Source organism: Nestor notabilis, unplaced genomic scaffold (assembly GCF_000696875.1).
Source record: "Nestor notabilis isolate BGI_N333 unplaced genomic scaffold, ASM69687v1 scaffold13094, whole genome shotgun sequence".
In the NCBI taxonomy this organism is placed as follows: domain Eukaryota; kingdom Metazoa; phylum Chordata; class Aves; order Psittaciformes; family Psittacidae; genus Nestor; species Nestor notabilis.
In genome coordinates, this window is record NW_009926621.1 from 76,160 (window position 1) to 99,653 (window position 23,494).

General features: G+C 39.4%; 1 protein-coding gene across 1 annotated transcript in view; it reads left to right on the top strand.

Moving 5' to 3' along the window:
* GRM1 (glutamate receptor, metabotropic 1) overlaps positions 1 to 23,494 on the top strand; it is a 136,017-nt gene that overhangs the window by 64,180 nt on the left and 48,343 nt on the right. The window contains exon 4 of the mRNA XM_010013605.1: positions 9,855 to 10,090. Within this exon, the coding sequence (XP_010011907.1) occupies positions 9,855 to 10,090 (236 nt within the window). The remainder of the gene's footprint in view (positions 1 to 9,854; positions 10,091 to 23,494) is intronic.

Below are 23,494 nucleotides of genomic sequence, written 5' to 3' on the forward strand. Positions count from 1 at the left end.
GCTGAAAACAGAAGGGACACTTCTGCTGTGACATAAGTCAGCTCTTTGAGCTGGATGATGTTGGACTAAGTTTGGTTTAGACAGGCAGATGATTGTAGTTAGATTTTTTTATTTCATACCTGTGTAGCTACATGGATAAACATTTATGACTTCAAGACAGCAGTAAGTGCAGAAGAGTAAATCAATAATACCTTTATGTATTTTTAAAATGGTCTATATTTGTTTGTTAAGTTCAAGGATAATAGTATTCCCTGAAGAAAGTGGATTAATAAAATATTCAAGGCATTACACCTATTTTAATGTTCAGGAACTGTCAAAAGATTGCTTAATTTTCAGGTGATTTCATTATTCAATTTGTTCATTAGTTTCTTGGATTGCAAGTGGTTCATGAACTGTTCATTGAAAACACAATGCAATGCTGTGTTAGTAGATTACTGAAATCTAATGATTTTACTTTATTTATTCTGTTAAAGCCTTAAAGTATTACTTGATTCTACCACTGGAAAAGTTTATGTGCTTGGGTGACTCACTAGCATAGTATGAATTAGATATTTTTCCATATCAATACATAATTTAAAATAGAAAACAAAAAATATATTTGAGTGAAAATTATCTTAATCATAAAGATTCATAGTAATCTCAATGTTCAATTAACACAGAAAGTGAAAAAGAAAGAATGGCAGATATGGCCATTTAAAATAGCTTAAATTTAAAATAGCTTTGGTAGAAACAGAAACAGCTATTTATGGAAATATTCTTCTACTATATGTTAACTTTGTTAAATAGCTTCACAGGATTTGTGATTTTATCACGAGTTTAATCATGTTTCACCTTTTGTTATCCATTTTATTCGATCTGATGTTTTGAAGCCCATGTTAGTATGCTTTGGTATGAAACGGATAGTGGGCTCTTACTTATGGTTACCAGTTCCTCTGTAAACATGGTTTCATTGAAGGGTTATAAAAAAAAAAGTAAGCATTTCCTACATAAATATGTGTGTAAAAGTTCAGTTTTCAATCATAAGTGTGGAAACAGCATTCCAGAAACCTTGTACAGCTGTGGAAAAAGGATGTATACAAACCACTAATAGCAACCTGGTGCAAGATTTAGGATGTCCTCTTTAGATCTACATATTTGAAATATGATTTCTCTTGAAAAAAAGGCCCAAAATTTCTGTGTATATTTCTCTTAAGCATTATCGTAGGAGATGGTTATAGTAAGGGATGGCTTGAGCGGATTGCAGAATAGGAACCATTGAAGGAAAATTGTGGACTATCCTATGAAAGGCAACATCTTGGAGAAATCTAAAGGCTTAAATCAAGGTATTTTTGAGCTCAGAACACTGTGTGAGATGGAAATCTGATTCTAAGGTGTTTCTCTATTTTCCTGTTCCTCAGCACCACAACAGACAAAGCAAGGAGAGGAGAAAGGAAATGTGCTGTCCCTTCCTTAAGGAAGACATCTATGAATTAATCTTTCAGGAAGTGCAACAAATTCACATCCGAGCATCCAGCATGATCTGATAGAGTGGCATGGAGCAGAGAGTGCCATGTATTCACCTGTTCTCTTTCCTATATATGGATCTGTACCTTTCCACCTATTTCCAGCCTGTTTCCCCTCTACATGGTATATCTCTTTCCGGTCCTCCAGATACAGCCCCAAGACTTGAGTAGTTTGCTGTTGGCTGGGGCAGAGATAGGAAGCACTTTATTCCCCTTTATGCCTTTGTGTGATTGCACAGAGAAGACCTCAGTAAGACTTTCAGGCAAAATGGCAGTCTTAATAAGAATGTTTCTTTCTAACTATCCTCTCTGCAAAGGGACTGCAGTCGAGTTCTCCATGGCAGTAACTGCCTCTTACTATCCATATTCATTCTTCAATTGAGTCTTCTTGCACATAATTTGCAGCACAGAAGCAGGAAGAGGAAAAAAAAATCCCCAGGAACTCATACAGAGAAGCAAAGATAAACCTTTCTATTTTCAGATATGGGTGTATTAATAAGATGTCAAAAATCTTGGATTTGGCTGCACATATTGGAGCCTAGGAGCACCTTAAATGAAGCACAATGATAAGATTAAGGCTTCCTATTTGTTAGTATTTGTTAGTATTTGTTTAAAATCCGATACTCTCCTCATCCCTACACATGTGCTTTCATTTGGAAAAGATACTGAGCTTTCATGATGGCTCACGTTGTGAATTTCAAATATGCAGAGCAAGGATTCAGTCCACTTGTCATTCTGGGGTGAAAGCATGTGTACAACTTTTGAAAAGTCAGCTATTGCCTTAGAGAATATATGTATTGTTGCTGATTTTCCAAGATATGCGCCATTGTGCACCCTTGAGAATGGAAACCTTTCCTGCATAAAAGTGGCAACTACATTTACAAAAAGCTGCACATGCCAAACGTGTCAAGAATCTTCACAGTAAAGACTCCCCAAGATAACGCCTGCATGATAGGCAGTTAAATTACATTATGTAAATTGCATGCAAATATATGCACCGCATAAGATAATTAAAACCTTCCTAAATACATATTTGCAAAATACAATCCATCATGGTCCGTGAGGTTATAATCTGCATTTTTTAAATGAACAGTGCAAAAAGTCTGAAAATTCACACAAAAGTGAATGATACTCATTTGAAACATAATGACCTATCATTTGCCAACTTAGGTTCTTTACAAAGTGTCACTCATTCAAAAAAATCCACTGATTCACTAAATAAAATTTGGAAGCCCTGAGCAACAATTTGTGCTTGTGTAAAATGTAAGAACTAATGTACTACTGTGACTGTGTTCCTTCAGTATCATGGATGGGAATCAAAAAATCGCATATGCACAGTTATGAAAGAGAACCTGGCAAGAACAGAAAATTTACAAAGGAATATGACAAAGTGCTTGCAGAAAGCGGCCTTGGGAATTATTTTTGAACTTGATCTTCCAATTTATGTCAGAAAATAGCACCTCCTGTAGGACGTTAATGTTGAAAACATGATGAGTACATGCAACTGTCTCAAAGGGAGCTGGGTTAACTGATAAACCATACTGTCTTCTCCTGAGTCACACTGGTGCTCTCTAGGCATGTCCAGCCCAAGTCCTGACCAGGGCTAACATGCTCTTCAATCTAGTCAATGGCAGTATTACAGCCCACAGTGCTATAGTAGCACTCTGTGGTTTATGAGTCTAAAATCAGCAACTGCAGTGTCTGGCACCAAATGCTTCTCTTGTTCCTTCTCTTTGTGTGGGAGATCGTCAAGGCAGCAATCTTCTCTCTCCCTTTTACTTTCCATTGCCCCCCACCCCCCCAAAGGAGCTTCAGTGGTTTTCTCCTCCTGTTTACAGTGTGCAGAGCTGATATTGCCATGCTGCTCTTGGCTGACTTGTCAAGACTGACTTATGAAAGCAAATAACTAGGAGAAACCTAGAGGCTGGAATTCAAGGTACGTTTGAGCCCAGCACAGTCTTGTGGGGAAAAGGAACAGGTACAAGTCCCACAGTACCTTGTGATGCCTGCTGCAAAAGGCAGGCAGCTTGGAAAGGTGATGACTCCTGCCTACCTCCACCTATGCCTGCAGGAGCAAAACTACTGGGCCCTTATTTTCTCATTCAGCTGAGAAAATCTAGTGAATTTGATTCTTCTGTTTTTAAGGAGGTTGGTCAGTGCTCAGCAAGTCTGGGGTTATAGCATGACAATATATATCCTTTCAGCCTGGTCTTGCGAGCAGTGAGATACAGACTTATCTGTAGCCATGAGACTAATCTCAAGATTGCCAGGACTTGTCATAGATGTAAAAGTAAAGCTATGCTATTTAAGAATTCATGGTTAGGAAAAGCTCTCCTACCTTTCAATGCAAGCATGTAGTACTGGTGAATTAGGTGAGTAAGTGTAAAAATTGGCTTTTTGTTTCTCATGTTTGAAGTAATGCTCATTAACGATAATGATTGGCACCTTGCAGCTGACACTGGTGACTACTGGGATTGACTGATAATGCACAGGTCTAAGGACAAAAGTCACTTTGCCATGTGCTGACTTATAGATACTGGACAGTCTCAGTTTTCTTTACATGGCATCTCCTGCTTGAGGCATGTATTACACAGACACTGAATATCTTTGGTAGAGCTCCTTGTTGCCAGAGAACAGGTCCATCCTCCTTCACAGCAAGCTAACTGTGTTTTTTCTTTCCAGTACATCAGGCTGGTGAAATAATTCTTTTAAAAGAGTACTCCCAGAAGAGGGCAGCTGAGTAGCCAGCTACAGTACTGTTGTGAATTATTCCAGGCCTGGTTCTGCCACATGTGCTCATTTCAAGTATCAACACTGTTTTTTTTTGGTGGAGCTGCCTATGAAATTATTCCACCTGTCACACTGATACTTTCTGGGTTGGCCGTATGGTGAGCTCTGAGTTTCTGTCCATTCTGCCAAAAGAGCAGGAAGGAGGCCGTCACAGTTGTACAACTCCTGCTTGTAGGCATGAGAATCCATGCGGGATATTCCAGTGGGGTGTTGTCAGAGAAGACTTGCATAGAAAGAGAAAACAACATTTGCAGGCTTCCAGGTCTGACCAGCTCTGGAAATCCATAGCATTGGTATTTATAAGAACCAAATTATAAGTATTTAAACCCAGCTTATCACTATTCAGGGTTTTGTAACATTTTGAAATGCCTCTAAATAAGCAGAGTCTGAGCACATACAGGAAGATGCTTTGGCACAAAGTGCTTTCCAAGTAAAATGTCTAGCCCTTTATTTATATAATCCAGCATATAATAATTGCCATTAAAAATAAAGGTATTTACATATATATGTAACAAAATGGCATAGCACATTACTGAATTTTGAATTCTTTGAGTGGTGCTGTCCTCATATTTAAGTCTAATAGAAATTTAACACAACAGCAGGCCAGCTGGCTACCTTGAGAGCAATGGTAAAGCAGCATTCAGAAATGTGCTCTGTGGGGATGTATATCAACATGACAAAGAAGGTATACTGACATGGGCTTTAGTTTTGCAGAAAGGCAAGAAAGGCAAGAATAAAGACTCTGATCCTTTTGTGTGACAGTTATGGTCACCTGGTGCCCTGCTACCCTACTTGAGTGAGATATCTGCAGGGAACTCCTGTGAAGGTTGAAAGTTCAGAAGGAATGTTTCCATTTACATAAGTATGGCTATATGTAACATCGTTTTCAAAGTGGGGGAAAAAACCCCTACTAGTACAGGAACAGAACCTGTCAAAAAAAAAAAAAGAAAAAGATGGAAATTATTTTAATATGATTTATCTATTTGGTTTTAGAATGACAAGGATATCTGCCGCAGGCAAAAGGATTATTGCAAAAATAATTAATTTAGAATTTATAAATCTCGATTTCTTTTCTAGATTTCATGACTTTGCCAATAGAGTAGAAAAAAAAAATTCTTATCTGAATGCAAACTTCTTAAGAAAACATTATCTCAGCTAATGCGAAGCAAGTTGACAATGCTGCCAGAGATGCAGCCCTCCACACAAAGGAGTGTGTGGTCAGATCAAGCCTTACAAGGGTGCAGGGACCAAATTGCCAGTCAGTGTCCATTACTGACAAGCATGTTTCTTTTATTTCACTTGTGAAAGGATACTACCTCCCACAGTAATCACAGGGCAAGCAGTCCCATAAACAATACCATGTTTACGTTTTCATGTTTGTTTACCTATTTGGAAAAAGCATCTGGAGTATTAATTCGCTGGGTGCTGTGCTGGGAAGCAGAGCAGAGCTGCTGTTGCATAGTTCAAGAGTTAAGTCCTGAGATGAAAATAGAAAGCCTGATTGCTGGTTGTCTCATCAGCCCTTGTGAAAAGCAGCTGACAGTGTTCATGATTGAAAGAGAGGAAATTGGAAACCCTTTACATTTCTCCTGGTGTTTCAAGTCACAAGAATATATGTGACTGCAGTTCAGGAAACATAGATACACAATTCAGAGATGTCACATATTAACAGAATAGTCAACTGGTTAAGAAAAAATAGCTTTTTTTTCTTCAAACTTATCTGTGATAATGGGAAATAGGACTTCTGAAGCTAGACGGAGTAGCTCTGGGTTTTTTCTCTTTCTGCCTGATTTTTGTTTGTGATTGACTGAATGCTGATATTTGGATTTGTCATCATGAATGTCAGCCACCAGAGTGGGACTTGGACTGAGAGTAGCTTGCAGAATATTAGTGACCATTCTGATTGTGATAAACACCACAGAAACATGACAACAGCAGTTCTTTCTCTCCTCAGAGTGAACAGAGTGGTTGCTGGTTTGACACCCACATGCTTGTCCCTCCCTCACTGTTGCTGTCTTCACACTTTAAGCCCCCTCACAGAGCTTCAGATCAACTGTTGCACAAGATACCTGGCACGTTTCAAGGCCAGACTGTCACACAAAACCTACAATGGACACTCACTGGGGAGGGCAGTTTGGGTGATAATTTCGGGCCATCCCCTGAAATCTGCAGGAAAGGCACACAGGCAGTTTTGCAAGAAATGTTGTGTGCGGTGCTATTGCAAATCAGCAGGATAAAAGAAGGAAAGTAGGTGGAAAGTACTCAGTTCTGACAACAAAAGAATATTATGCACTGCCTTTTTTAAATGAGATTTCATTTTTCCATTTAATCAGCTATTGGTCTTGTGATTCTGTCACTGACATGCACACTGTCATCTGGACTTCAGTATTGTGCTATTGCCCTGCATTAGAAATGTGATTTTTTTTAAACATTGTCTTCTGAAACACTGTCCATTTATTCATATGGCACTAAGGATGCACAGCTCCCAGACAACCCTTTCTTTTCTTTTTTTTTTTTCTTTTTCTTTCTTATATAAACAGTAAAAAGGAATATAGGCAGATATTATAAAGAGATTTTAGGTCTCTGATAATCCTCCCTCAGCTCCTGGTAGGGCCGCACAGCACCCCTTAGAGCAGCTTTCAGCATGACTAGCCTGCAGCTGCCAGGATGGCTGGGCTTCCCCAAGAGACCAGAGGACTCCTTTTTGTTTCCTTGACTTTAGCGAAAGTAGAGCAAAGCTCCCATATGAACTTCAACACATATGAACTTTCTCTCTGATTCCAGTGCCTTTTCTTCACATTTCTCTGTACACAAAATGGATTTAATGTATCAAACAGATTTAACAATTTGAAGAAGTTGAAGAGAGAATAAAAAACATTTGGTGCCAGAAAGGGACAAAGAAACATTAGGTGAGAATCTGTGTTCCAATTTAGGGGAACTTTTCTATCAGCTGCTCTCAGAGAACTTGAAATATACTTTCTCTTGCCTTTGCAGAGTTGCTGTGCTTTGCTTTCAGAGTGAATGTGGCAATTTTCCAAGCCAAGCTTACAAAGGAAGGGAAATATTTCACTCAAATATTTGGCTGGTAGAAATCTAAGGAGTAGAGAAACTAGCTTTTTTCTAGAAAGTCTTGCAAAAAAAGGCCTGATTTACTTAATTTTTGACTCATTAATATTTCTGTTTGAGTCTACAGTTTGTGAGCCATAAACACTGTGACAAATAATGAAGTAATCTTGCAATTAAGACTCAATTACTTGTGCTGTAACAGTGACCTCTTGCTTGGTTTTCCCCACATAAGAAGAAATAAATATTATGTCTTTTTCTCTGGTGCTAGTTTATGGCTTGAATTATGTGAAAACCAGAAAGTTCATTCTTGTGGTTTTAGCTTTGTAGCATTGTCTAGCCCGTGGTCTATCATGAGGCAGTCAGGGTGCACAGAATATTTTACTAGTTCCTCTTAGCATATGGACTCCTGATGAGTGGGGGGGATGCAGAAAGAATGAGCTATGGCTCTTTTCTCTCTCCAAAACTCAAGGCAGTCTAGTGGGGCAGGGTGCAGGGATGGAAAAATTGTGGCTTTTGAATCTGTGCACTCCTGCTGCAGTTCATGTGCAGCTGTTGTGCCAAGGCTGTGCTACGTGTTTATCCTTTGGGCTATGTTGGTACAAGGGCAGGAGCTGGGTAAACCTGCATTGATGGCTGTGGGAAGAGGTGACCCAGCAGATACTGCCTGTTGGAGTGAGTCACTTTGGGATACCAATCATGCCCACCCCTGTTCCACAGTGGGATTCCTCAGCCATTGCTGTCTCCCTCCTGTGACCTACTCTCTGTGCCACCTCTGCTCTGTGCTGTCATACCACATGTGAGATGCAACATGCATACATGTATATCTCGTGCTGCTTGACTGTATGAAGATATTGGTCAATGGTTTGTAAGCTCAGAAATTTGGGGCAGTTCTGCAAGGCTTGGCAAAGGTGAAAACAAAGAAGGAATTCTGTCTTAAAGGTACCATGTATGCAGTCCTGAAGTATAGCTTTGTTAGTCCCTGGGCACAAGTTGAAAGGGATCTGTTGATCAGTAGGTAGGCTGCCAGATGTCCCATGTCTTAAATAACTTCCTGTAATAGACACTTGGGTCGTGAGTCTCACATGGAAAACATTCAGTACATAGGATTTCCATGGAGACCTGCCGTTTTCCTCTAGTGCCTACAGCACAGATGCAACAGTTAACATAACTGTCAGCTAAATGATGAAACCATTCAGTCTGGTGGCTGGAGACCAAAGACTCACATGTGCCCAATACATAGTCACTTTACACCTATTTGACTAGGACTTGTTACTTCCAAGACAGAGCTTGCTACTTCAAATCTTTTTTATTTTCCATGTGAAGTCCCAGGCGCATCTAAATGCCCTCAGCTGCTATGGTCTGCACCCCACTACTCTTCTGTGTAAGAGGCTCCTAACAAAGGTCTTCTTTCACTCTGTCTGAAATTCACGATGCAAGCCTCTTTTGGATGAATCAGAGACTTCTCTCTTAGTGGTCTGTCACATTTTTCTTCTTGAGCTCTTTGCCACTAAAACTGCTTTATCTGTCTGCTTTTTACTGCAGCACTGTCACTGATCTGATTCTGAGTGGATGGAGCTAGATCTGAAGTGCCAGAATAATCCATTTCTCTCATGACATGTCTAGCATGTTAAAATTAAGCAATAGCCAACTTATATTTGCACTTAAATTAGACTGTAATAGCACTGTTCTTAGGGGACCCTAATAAGAACTGGAGAATGACACTAAATCAATGGACTCCTTGTTAAAAGTACTAAACTAAAATTCAGATGCTAAGCCCAATGGACTTTGTTCAAACCTGTTAAAATAGGCTTTCTATGAAATAATATTATAATGAAAGAGTTTTATCTTTAGGTTTTTAAAAGTATCTCTTACATGAGTAGAAAGAGAAGTAAAATAGAAAAGCATTGTTTGTTAAAAAAAATAAAAATAAAGCGCATGTTAGCAAACATCCCATGCAGTGTGTGAATAGCATGTGGTTTACTTTTTACTCAACTTTATTGAGTATTCTTATTCCATTCTCTTCCAACACAATGTATTTCTCACTTTATATTTGGTCTGAATTACCCTTCTGGCTGTATGATCCAGGCATGCTGATATATCTTCTGCAAAACACCCAGGATCCTGGCTCATTCCATAATTTCCTTTCCATCAATATTAATTCTTTCCATTTCCCTTTACAGGACAGCCTAAATAAGGCAAAATCTTTTCAGTCATAAAGGTGACACACCAGAAGCTATGCCCAAAACCTTTTTCCAGAGAGAAAAGGATAAATCCTCATCATTCCAGATGAGTTAATGAGGACTCTGTATGAAATCAGTCAGAGTGGTCATTACAGGTCTCCATCACTGTGCTTTCCTCTTTACTGAATTTTAGATATACATTTAGATTTCCCCTGAATCACTTGCTTCTGAGGGTGCTAGCCGACCTTTGGCTGGTTGCATTTTCAAAACAAGCTTCCTGTCTTTGTGTAATAAGTGTTTTTTTGCCTCTTTTTAGTGACGGTTGGGCAGACAGAGATGAAGTCATTGAAGGTTACGAACCTGAAGCAAATGGAGGCATCACTATCAAACTGCAGTCTCCAGAGGTCTTGTCGTTTGATGACTACTATCTGAAGCTGCGCCTGGACACCAACACGCGCAACCCCTGGTTTCCTGAGTTCTGGCAACATAGATTTCAGTGCCGCATCCCAGGACACCCGCTAGAGAATCCCAACTTCCAGAAGAACTGCACTGGTAACCTGTCAACTATTTACTCTTTAAATCTGTGTTCTGGCAAAAATTTGTTGGGTTTTTTAGTTTGGTTTGAGGGTGTTTTCTTTTTAATATATAAATCACTGATGAGAAGTGCCAACTCCAAATTGTACAGATATAAATCCCAACTCCAGCAGGAGTATGTCCGGCACTGGTTTCACAGCCTCTTCTCAATTTATTTCTGCTCTGTGACAGAGAGACTTGTTCCCATTTCATGTTTTAGGGCTATGCTGAGGCTGACAAGAGTGTCCAGTTTTGTAATACGGCTTTTAAAAATAAATAACCATTAAATTTTAACAAAAGTAGGAACAAATTTAAACTCTTTTTTCCAAATTCAGCTTTTCTGAATAGCTGAATAATAAGCTTAGGGTATGCTTCCACTATATAGCACTCATATAAAAACAATGCTGTCTTACAGATGAAAGTAGATCTCACTTTATAGTAAAAGAAGTGAAACTGTGCATAGACAAGTTTTCTTCCATGATAGAAGCTGGGAAAATATACTAAAATGTTTCAGTAAGATGAAATTTATTAGTAAATTGAGATTTTTATAAAATATTTGCTGAATAATTTTTGCAAATATCTTGTTTGTAGTTTGCAAATATTTCATTTCTAGTCAAAAAGGTACACTCTGATAGTAAGGAAGTTACTGCATTAGAAAAAAAACTAACAAAGCCTGGCTTCCCATGGCTTTCTGTCCTATTCTTTACATCTCCACCACTTCTACCCCAGAGCAAAACCTCAGTTGGTCTTCATGTTCTCCTAAGGTGGATTTTCATAGTGTTTCTAGTTCTTCCCTTCTCCATTACTGACACTTCTTAACAACAGCTTCCACACTACTTTCTGTTTCCCCTAGTTATCTTATCAACAGCTGAGACATATCACTAAATACTGTCACTGGCTCAAAACTGGCTTGATGTGCTGACTGGCAGACAGGCTGGCCCATGTGGGTGTTGAGTGCCTAACAGCAAACCAGATGGGCTAAATCAATATTGAGGTTACACTGGTATTTTTTACTCAAAAGAGTCATTAGCTTTGGACTCTACCAAAATGTTGATTTATGGTGTATAGATTTAATTGCCTTTGAGACTGCTTCAGCTCAGAGGAGTTAATATAAGTAAATAAGGGTAAAGATTACTAAGGAGAGGTTGAATGACTGATGCAGAGTGCAAATGCATAGCCTGCCTTCTTAAGAAAAGAAACTTTAAATTGCATTGTTTTGTTCATTCCATTAACATAAATTTCGTGCTGATACTCTCTAAAAAGGTCTCCTTCAGAGGACTCTCTGCAGCTGTTGTAAACGCTGCTAGTTTGTTACCCAGCCTCTGTTTGGTTATGAAACTAAAACTTGAGTCTGAACCAGCATAGTCATTCTTCATCTGCTGCATCAAAGGCAAATACCAGCTGGCGAGTTCAAGACAGTCAAGATGGGGCACTTCTGCATCTAATGTGTAGATGAGTTTTCAGACAGTGGTTGCTGTAGACGCTAAAATTGTACTTGAGCCAAAAAGCACTTAAACAAATTCATGGAAGAAAATTAATGAGGGCCATTTTATGGAGAAAAGCAAGCAAACATACAAACAAAACCAAAATCATCCCAAACTGGCTCATGACATCCCAGGGTTGAAGCCACTGGACACTGGAAAGGGTGCTGCAGAGGTATTATTACATTCTTGCCATGATGTTCTGTTTAAGTTTCATGTATTAGAGACAGGAACCACTACATTCTGATAATATTAGTGAAAGACAAGCCCATTTGTCTACATTGGCAGACTCTGGCAGTAAATAGTCACAATTCAGACACCCAGACTTCTTTTCCTCCTCTAAAAAGCTGTAAGTTTTTGCATGAAGCCTCAAAATATGCAATACATTTTATGCTTTTCTGAAAAGCAATCAGCTCTTAAATTTGGTGGTGAATCACTGATAACCCTCAGGCTTATCACACACAACTAAGAAGTTCATGAACATCTCAAATCACCATGCAGAAACACCACAATGTATCTGTTCCCAATAATGGTGAATCAAGAGATCTACATTGCCCCCAGCGAGTCTGGGGGCAATAAAATATTGTATTCATTTTTCTTTAACTGCACAAGTTGACTGGTGACTGTCTGGCACCACCAGTGCTTTCTGCACATGTCTTTATCTGACCTTTCTACAAGGTTAAGAGTGTCATTTCAAATGCTATCAGCTTCAAAGCTTGCTGGTGGAGCCTTTCTCTCCAATTAGGTATAGTATGACAGTGCCAAGAAACCACTGCCTTTACCTCTCACAGGTTTGGAAGCAGGTCTTTTTACAAATGCTCTGCAAAAAGGAGTCTGGATTGCCTCTTCCCTCTTTTGCAAAGTATCTCCATGTGCAAACTTGAGGGAGAGAATCCATGCTGCTCAATAAATAATAAGCACTAATATTTGAAATCCATTAGAAGTGCCGATAGACAAGTTCTGACTTCTTTGCAGTACTACAAATTTAAGTACTTCTACTACTACTGCATCACTCCAAGAAAATTATCTGTATTCAATACTGGTATCAAGCACCTTAACTCCATTATATCTAAGAGCTTTCACTCTTACCTCACAGTATTCCGTCAATATTCCTGTAACAAGGTACGTAGGGTCCTGTGTTATGGAAAAAGCTGAGTCCCCTGTGGTCCCAGGAATCCGTGCACATTATTGGTATGCGCTGTCACCATCTCTGGGTCCTGATCTGTTCTGTATTCCAGGAGTGCACTGGTAGTCCTTACGGAGAACAAAGCAGACCCATAATTTTCAAAGGTAGCAGACTGCTCAAGTTCATCTTCCATGTTTGGAGAGTCAGCATCTCAGGAAACCATCTAATGAAAAAGAAAAACAAGGACAAAAATACTGGTGATATTTAGGGGACCATCATGTGTTTGCATTTACCCAGCAGTAGGTTGCCTAGGAGCAGCCAGAAACAAAAGAAAAGGCAGTGTTGTTCTCTAACTACCTTAATTCTAAAAGATTCAAAATACTTTGGCCTATCCATTTTGAAAAGGAGATTAATTGCAAAGTCTGTATTTGAGAATCTTCAATTGCTGTCTGCCCAGTATAATTTGCTCATATACAACATAATTACTTTACTGAGTGATTTATTCAGAATTGCCACTGGAATGTAAAGTTCAATTTTTAGCATTCATGGATAGGCAAGGACTTCTCCTCAAGCAATTATAGCTGCTGCGTTTGCAATTTCTCACACCTTGTTACTGTTGAGTCAGCACTAGCTTGGGATTGCAGGCTCTCTATGAAGCAACGGAAAGCCCGTTCCTAGAAATCCCCCTTCTCTGATGACAGGAATTACTGCTTGAATTTCCTTATTCAGTTCCTAGAAGACTGATGTTGTCCTTCAGGAATTCTCATGTTACATTGAGCTCTGAATGTACACGTGCATTTTTTTGGGAAAAAAGTCTATCTGAATTAAGTACTACTGGAAGGATGCAAGTCCAAGAGCATTCTACTCTGTGACTGCTCTTTTGGGTTATGCCTGCTTGCAAAAATTAAAGAACTTGCTTTTCCCACTTGGGTGGCAGCCAAATGAGTGGGAGCTATTTTTGCCTAATTCTTTGCTAATGTTGTAGCCAAAAGCTTGTATGTAGATGTATTGGATCTGGCTGGGATGGAGTTAACTTTCTCCATAGCAGCTCTCATAGTGCTGTGCTTTGCATTTGCAGCTAGAAAGGTGTTGGTAGCACACCAGTGTTTTGGCCACTGCTGATCAGTGCTTGTACAGCACGGAGGCTCCCTCCACTTCTCATTTCCCTTCCTCCCTGTCAAAGCCAGTAGGCTGGGAGTGGTCAAGAGGCTAGGAGGGGACACAGCCAGCACAGCTGAACTGACCAGAGTTCCCATAATATATAATGTTATGCTGTGCAAGGAAAGCTAAGAGAAAGGAGGGGGTTAGAAGGGAGTGTTCGTTGTTAGGGCATTTGTCTTCCAAAGAAGCCACTATATACTGATGCTTTACTTCCCAGGAAGTATCTGGACATCACCTGTTGATGGAGGTAGAGAATCTTTTTGTTCTTTGCTTCCATGCATGGCCTTTGCTTTTCTTTATTAAAATCCCCTTTATCTTGACCCACAAGGCTTTCATTTTATTTTCTCTCCCTTGTCCTTCTGAGGACTGGGAGTGAGAGAGTAGCTTGGTGGGCACCTGCCAGCCAGTCAAGGTCAACACACCACAGTAGAAAAGAGATATTTGTCTATGACCATTCTCCTGTAGTTTCCTTGATATCTAGCAGCCCCAAACCACTTCCAGTACAGTTCATAAACTGTCCATGCTACCACGGTACTTTCAATGTTTTCCATATAGAAGCTACATTCTTTAGAAAACAAAGCATATCCTGCAACTCTGCATGGACACCTGACTCATTGTAAGGTTCGGGATTTCACATCATTCTTCATGCCCTTCAGATGAAAAGTTAGAACACAGCAGACTGTTTTAGCCTGAACAGCAAAAGAAAAAAGCTGTTTCTGAATTGGAGATACTAAGAAGCTACCTAAATCAGGATGGACCTGACACTAAGCTCCCTTAGCACACAACCCAAGCAATAGTCACAACTTGTCTCTGTTCAGCAGACAGTTCAGCCTTTTCACATTTTGGCGATTGTATGGAGATTGTACCCTGACAGCAAGTGATAGACTGGTGATAAACTATGTATGTCAGGCATACACAATTCAGATACCCTTCCAACAGTTCTGTAGGCTGTTTTCTCCTCCCTAATCTGATAGAAATACCCTGAATGGAAGTGGTTTTACAAAACTACAGTGACAAATATTTCTCCATTGGACTTGCTGAGCCCACATAGGCCAGAATTAAACGCCATTCTCACTCTTGCAGAAATGATGTAGAATTCACAGTAGTGTAAACACTTGTACAGAGGTCTAACTAGTGTTTTACAGAATGCCTTATTCACCTCATGGCAGATAATACAATGGTTGTAGTTTATGTAAATGATATGGGATGAGTGCTTCTCTGCACCAGAAGAGACAGTTATGAAATTGGTTATGGAACTGATGCAAACATCAGATTATGCTCACAGCAGTTCATCTGCTGGGACAAGAAAATACACTGGCAGGCAATCAGCACAGACATTTTTCAATAGAACAAAGTGGAGCAAACTGGGCAATTCATGATTCATGCATTGATTCAATCGATCTTTGAGGAGGATTATTTATCAGTGAATGTATTTTGGTGGACAAGAACAAGAAATGTAGTTGTTTGTTTTTTTCCAGTGTAGGTCCAAGTTCCCTGTAGGATGCTTACTCATGCCTTGGTCATGCCATAACAATCGCTTTTTCTGCTAATTCCTGTCTTGATCAGAAGGAACAACAAATGATCAGTCTGAGTGCAGCCAGAGTGCCAGAATCACAGAATCACTCAGTCCTGAAGGGAGCTCAGGCAGAATGCAGTCCAACCCCCTGCTCAGAGCAGTGTAAGCTGTGAGTTCAGACCAGGTTGCTCAGGGCTTTACTCATCTGGGGCCTCGAAAACCTCCAAGGATGAAGGTGGTACATCTTCTCTGGGCAGCCTGTTCCACTGCTTGAATGTGAAAAAGTTTTGCCTCATATCCAGTTTGAACCTCTCTTTTTTTAAGTAATGCCTGTCGTCTCCTATACTCCCACCATGCTTCACCATGAAGAACCTGTGTCTCTCTTCTCAATAACCACCTCATAGATATGAGGGGCTGTTGTAAGATTCCCCTGCAGCCATCTCTTCTCCAGGCTGAACAAGCCCCAGTCCTTCAGCCTGTCCTCAAAGGGCAAGGAGTGCAGCTCTGGATCATCTTGATGGCCCTCTGATGAATATGCTCCAGGTTATCAGTGTTTTTCTATATTGGGGATTCACAGTTTGTGAACCCCCAATGCAGTATTCTAGATGCAGCCTGATGAATGCAAAATAAAAGGTGGTGGTAGTGGGGAGGTAATTACATGCCACAATCACTGGCTGTGCTATCAGTACAACCCAGAATGCTATTTGCCTTCATTCCTGCCAAGGATCTGTATGACCACCGTATTCTTGTGCCAAATTTGGTTCTAAGAAGTTGTATATTTTCCCATCTACTTTCTGCATCAGCAGACTTGCTTAGAAAGAGGACATAAGCTTCCATTACACCCAAGTGGTTCTGAATGACCACCATATATATTCACAGCTTGTTGAATCACAGGTAAAACATAATAATGGTAGCAGAAAAGAGCTTGTGAGAAAGACTAAATATTCCAGAAAAGGCATTTATACTTTGGTATGAATAATGCAGTGTCATACTTCTTGAGACAAAAATTGCAGGGAATATAGATTATATTGTCACTGTAAATACCTTGAATTATTCACTTTGCTTGGTATAGTCGTAATTTGAAAGAGATGAGCATGGTGCAGAGGTGTTTTAGTTATCAGAGACCCACACAGCAGCAAGTACAAAGAGCAGTGCAGTGTTACATGAACACACCAGTTCAAGTACAGGAGTAGTATAGTTATGTCTGTGGGACATTATACCCAAGCTACTAAATCAGATAATTTCAACAAATGCTTCCGGAGCCAGCTTGACTTGTTTGCCTCTAGTTAAGATTTCTCTGAAAAGCATCCTTGAGCTTTTGCCACCATTATCACCCACTCATAAAAAAGTAACTGGTTTTCTCTCATGCAGACATAGACAGAGTCCTTACAGTCTTAGTGAGGTTGGGGTTTTTTTTTCTGACATAGGATAAAAATGTCTTTTTAGAAGATCTACAGTGTCTACTCATGCCTGTCATGATGTTTGTTTTCCTGTATTTGTCTGTGAAGTTCTCCTTGACTCCACGTGTTAGGAAGACAGAAGGCTGATGGCTGGCCTATTCCCAATCTTAGATAGTTTTGTATTTGGATAATACATCTTTCAGACCACATCCAGTCCACCAGTAATGTAGTTCAGAGTTTCTCTTACTCAACGATTTTTTTCTCAAGACCTATCTTAGTTTTGATGAGTTTGTATCAGATAACATGGGGCCCTCATTTTCTCATCAGTCGACAAAGCACTCCAGAAGGTGTCCTTGGTTTTTTTCCTACACTTTCTTGCAATGATGAATGCGTTTCTAGTGAGAGTTGATCCGAGTGGTGATCAGAGTGTTTCAGGTTATGTGTGAATTGGACAAATTAGATCCAGCAAACATTATTAGGGCTCATTCTGCAGTGTCAGAAGTGTTCATAGGTGCTTTTCTAAGAACATGACTTTAACCTCAACATCTGCAAGGCTGCCCTTGGACCACCTGTCCCATGATACTTCGCATCACTAGAAGCACCTACAGTAGGAGCTACTTTTGCTACAATAGGTCAAAAAAGTTAATTATAAGACAATAGCCTGAGTGCACACTCTGTCAGATCAGTCACTGCTGGTAAATCACTTGTGCAATATATAGGAGACACATTCATAAGATTTTGAAGAAGGAAGCAAGCTATTGACATGCCATGACTTCTTCAAGGCATGTCAGTAGCTTGTACCTTATGTATCCTGTGACTTATCCTCCCTAACTCCTGCTTTGAATTACATACTTTGTATATATACTTTGTTCCCTGCAGTAGAGGAGCCGAGTCCTGTGTCACTGTCTTTGTTCTTGGTATGAGGCAGGAGATCCTAGGAGCCATACCACAGTAGTGATCAAAAATTATCTCAATTTCATTGGCATCTAGAATGAAACCTATTAGAGACAACTTGTCTGAAAGAACTCTAGTTGCTACACTTTTTAGTCAAGGCTTTTTTACAGCAGATAAGATGGGAGAACTGTCGTCTCATTTCCCAGACTAGGTGACAGACAGCTTTTAAAGCTTAAAGAAGAGGAAGATTAATAATGTGTTTATCTGTGATAAATCATATGAATTATTCAGAGAAGATGGCCAGGTTTTTGTTCATTTGCTTCTAGGTTCTTATTTCTGTGTTTGGAAGACAGCAGCTACATTTATCTAAAATTTTTTATTTCCAGAGATACTTTTAAACCAAGCTGTCAATCAAAATACAATAACAATAAATATTTTTATTCTTTTGGGATCCATGTAAAAATGGGATCATCATGAAATAACGGAAGGAAGCAATATACATACACACCTTTGTAAATAGCATAGAAGACAGTTTGCAGAACACATACATGTTACAGCAGGATATGACAAAAGCTTTCTGAATCTAGTATTTACACCTACATTTTCCCTTGTGTGTTTTAACAGTCAAAGTTTCCGCTTCTGGGGTTAAATAATTTCTTGGGTTGGCTTGTAACATTCAGCCTTCTCCACTACATTAGTAAACTGATGGTGCTGCAACAGAACAGGACACATGAATCATGCTCCTTTGTGCCTCCCTGGGGCTCCTATCTCCTGTGCCTGGAGAGTGATAGGGGCACTCCTGACTGCTCAGACTGCCACAGGTGCTTTGAACTTGTATCAGGAGTGTGGTGAGGATGAAAGCACACAAATTAATTGACTTGTTCCTAGAAATGTGTGCAGGTCACACATTAGAACAATGAGGCTAGATATAAGCAGTTAACCAAATCACTAAGTAAACCAGATGAAATAATACAGGTAACTGACCTGAAAACAAGGCCAACTGCTTTCTGTCAGCCCTTCCTGGTCTTTTGTTAGATCCTATCTTCCCTTTCCTCATTTACCTGTAGGTGGAAACTTTTTAAAATCAGCCTTCAGTTTTATGGGTTGTTGTTACTGCCAGCATTACCCCATAAATACAGGTGCAAAGGAGATACAGTAGAGGCTAACATGTAGGCACGAACCCACACAATCACACATGTCAAGCTGTAGCCCAGAGATACCCTTTGCACACAAGGAACCGTTCTGAAAAATACCCAATAGAGGTCTTAAAATAAATGTGTTCCTCTTAATAGGCAAGCAGTGGTGTAGAGCAATAAATGGTGAGGATGAGTAGTAAAACCTGAACCATACAAACCACAGATTTTCCTACTGAAAATAAACTGTATTGGTGCACATAGGGAGAATAACCTGGTGGAAGATGTCTGCTCCAAAGAGTAGCACCACCAGAATAAATTTTTGTCTTCCCACTCATACTGGGAGGTCTGGGGGAGCACATAAGTCTGCTAGTGTGGAGGGTACTAGGGAAAAATAATGAAAGCAGCTACTGCAGCTGGGCTGGGCTGAGCCAGAGAGGGCTGCTGCAGCACAGCAAGGTGTGAGACAAGTCGATTTCCAAAGGTTTCCTTCAGCTCAGGTTTTTGAGATTCATGTAATAGCAGCTTTGGAGGAACCTGCAAGTTCGAACCTTTAATTTAGCTCTGCATTCAGGCTCAGATATATTACAATGGAAAATCAGGGCTGTTCTCATCAAAGCACCCTATACGTTACGCTATGCAGCATACTGTCTACTTTCTGCAAAGACCGGTTTACTCTGCCTGTTTTTCCAGGTTTATTTTGTCTAAAAATTCACATGACAGGGTCCCATTTTCTTGTGAGATCTCAAGTGCTTGAATAATTTGGGTTTGGCTGTGCTGATAGCCCTTTTTTCCTGCATTGTTACATTCAGCTATACCCAGGAAAAAAGGAGCTATGCTAAAATGAATACTTTGAAAATTCTTTCAGATTCAAAAGAATCCTGCTTCTGTTTTTTTTGTTGAATTTAATGTGTGAATAAAGATTAGGGCCACTTATTTTATCTTCTGATTTGCTTAGCTTTAGTTTGCTGCTAATCAGAGATGCATTGTCCTCATGCATTCGTCATACATAAGCTTCTAATCTTAGCTTTGCTTTAAAATGAATCTTTTCTGTGATAATGTACTTGAATGCAGCTCTGGGCATATGTCCAGTTAAGGGGAACATAAAATAGATCTCTCTGATCTGTGTATTTGCAATTAACATATTGCATATTGCAAGGGTTACAAGCAAATATTTGGATCCTCCTAACAATAATTTCAAAACTACACTTAATTTAACCAAAAACTGTGAGTGTGCTCTGTTAAATTATAACATGGATCAACTAGGCACTAGTTAAGGTAGCAGAGGCCACTTTGCTCCTCAGCTCCAGAGCAGCTTCAGCAGCTGCTTTAGATCCTGGGAAGCAAAGAGAGTCTCTGAGAGCAATTGCATGGCTGCAGGGCTGCTGTGTAGTCAGGATGTGCAGCAATTACTCGCATTGCATGTGTGAAATCCACCCCATCGGCTGCAGACGTGGTTCCAGGAAACTAGCCCTTCAGAGAGAAGGTTGCCTGTGCAAAGTTATGGTCTATTAAAACAAAACAAAGCAACTAAACAAGAACCCCCCACCCAGTGCAAAAACAACAGTTAACTTGGCAAAGGATTAATTTGGAGGGAGCTATCTTTTTGCAGAAGTGAGACACATTGAGTTTCATATTGATTTATACTTGGGCAGCTAACACTGTTATTCTTAATACCACTTTAACATTGAGAACAGGTGAGGAAGAAATGGTTTGTTCTTTTAGAATAATAATAAATGGAAAAGAAAACCAATAGTACTGGCTGGTGGGTGATACACTATCATGCAAGAATTCTGAAACCCATCTTAAATCAGTAGTGTTTTAAAGCATAATAAATATTAGATATCTTTCCTGACTGTTCCTCAGACTTGTACAGAACCACTGGAATTTGAAATCGGAAAAGACCAGTTAGGCCAGTTAGTCTGTGCCAGCCAGCCATAGGCTGGTATCCTACCATGAGGGGAGCACTTGGTCTGTTGTTAACATGAGATACTGACTCCTGCCTTCGAAGCCCTCAGGATCTCGTGCCCATACACCGACAACCATGAGCTAGTACTTAGATGTTTACAGGTCTAAGCCAATGGCCAGAAAATACTGTATGTGATTTCTTCCATTTGCTATCTTTATGGCAGATAGGAGCACAGATCTCCAGAGAGCATATTTTAATGAATATGTGTATGTTACTATTTTCAACATATTTTTCAGCTCTGATCTAAAGACCCTGACTAATAGTTTTGGGTGTTGTTCTGGTGCTGAATTTTTAACATATACTGAGACTAGATTTCTGCTGATTTCTTTACCCCTTTCAGTGGTAATGCTATGGTTAATATGAAGGTTGGTTTTTTTTTTCAACTCTGAACCAGCATTTTCTGATGAAGATACCTAAAATTAGGCTCCTGAAGTGCATGCTCTGAGACCTAAATAAATTGGCCTGATTTTAAGGGTACTGATCTCACATAATTCCCATGGAAGTCAACAGCAGCTAGTTCAGGTATTAATCAAGTCAATTAATTAGGTGCCTGAATATGTATTCAGGTTCCTAATTTAAGTATCTAAGGTGGTTAATGTTCTGAAAGCTGCAGTACATTTACTGAGTTCTGCCTCTTTCAGATAAAGTCTTGGGCTTCATATGAAAAGTATGACACTTGGAATTTAATCAGTCCTATTTCTTGTGCTTTTCATTTTTTCATCATTGTTTGTTATAACAGGATCTCCGTAAGGGTATCTGACTCAACTTTTTGTTTGTTTGCTTGTGGGTTTTTTAGGAGTGAAAGCATGATTAGAGCTAGCCAAATAACGTTAAAATCTGCAAATATTGCTTTACATTTGTAAATAAATTAGATTTCAAGGGTGTTCATTCCTGTCTCATGTAAGAGTAACGCAACTCATTATCTGCTAGACTTGTTCCAAATAACAGATCTGTTAAGAATAGGAGTTCTAAATATGTCTTTAATGGAGTGTGCGAATAAGGCAGCAAGGTTGCATAGCTACCTGAGGGAGCGGGGAAGACTGAAGGTTGGGCTTGCTTTCTTTGTAATTGCTTCTCCGGAGGAGTTCAGGTCATATAGAAAATGGTCTGTGTGGACTCCTGTCCTGAGAGAGACTGGGTCAGGATTCAGGATAGCACTGGATGAAGGCTGTAAAGAAAGCAAGAGAAGCAGGCAGATCCAAGGTCTCTGTGATAATAACCAATCACATCATATGGTGCCTGAGGCTTTGGGAGCACGGACACTTGTGGGACCCTGCAGAGTTTGAGAAAGAGGCTCAGAGAAGGTTTATTGTTGGACTGGGAGAAGAAGCTACAGAACACACAGTAAGAGTAAAAAATTGAATTCCCTGTTGTCATATTCCCAGGAAAGGGGACAGAAGAAAAGAAGAGAAAATAATTTCAAAAAAGAAAGAATCAAAGTCAAAGAATAAATTGGGACTGGAGGACCATGATGACAGATGAGAGTATGGCCTCTGACCAGGATCAGGCAGGGCAAAAGCCCTCCTTTCCATTCACCTGGTTTGTGAATTTTCCATTAAAATAACTGTGCTATTGCCTATGTCCTTTAAATGCAAAGGTTGAGCTTGACCATTCAAACAACTTTGTCAGCAGTAAATTTTAGACAGCTAGTGAAACAATAAGATAGATTTCAAATGTTATATTGGGAATTGAAATCAGTGTCTGCTGATTACATGTACAAACTATTCAATCAAAGGGCAAAAAAAAAAAAAAATCAGCTGGCATATTTTATTCTTGTTTCTAAGATGAAATATTCATTTCTAATTAAAATAGGAGCAGAGAAATAATGCCTTACTGCAGAAGTTAAATAATAATTTCAAATAAATAATAGAACATGTTGTGGTCATTTTGCAGGCAGTTTGTACACAGTTCAGCTTTTAAGAAGAACAAATTAGTCATAATAATTATTTGTCAAGCTCTCATAATAATTACTCTCTGTCTCTAAGAAAGGCACTGGAATCACTTCAGATTATCCTCTATGTTGCCTGTTTCTACAATGAACATGTCATTTAATTTTATGTCCTATCTGAATTAGAGTAGTTTTTTTAAAAGCGTAAACTGCTTCCAACTTCATGGGTCCCCCAAGTTCAGAATCACACACAGAATTTTATTGATTTCTAGTTTTAAGCCTTGAATATTATGTTTGGGTATTTGACCATAGGTACTAAGAAGCTGCTGTCATTCCATGCCAGATTCCTGGTCAGTCCCACATGTCTTCCAGTAGGTGATCACAGTATTTTGTTTGGGGATAAATTTCCATAAGCTAGAAGGGCCAAATATTGATCATATTAAGCTATGATCATAAAGTAGCTTAAATATCTTTACAGCATACTTACTTCACGATGGAATCAATTCCAAACATCTTCATTAGAATGTGCATAATAATGAACGTTCATAATTTTACAGGCATTGTAGCAGTTGTAACTACAGTCCAGTTTAGCATATGAATTCAGCCATGAAAGGGATGGCACATACATACAAAGTCGTTTCTTTTCAAACTGTTTGAACTGATACTGAACTGTGTTTGCTTGAGAGTCCGAGGTACAGAAACTGATTTATCTCAAACAGGGACAGTTATTTTTCTCTGTTGTTTTCCAGTCTATTAATTCCAAAGGACAGAAATTAAGATATTAGCCAAAATGAAGTAATCAATAACCTTAAAAT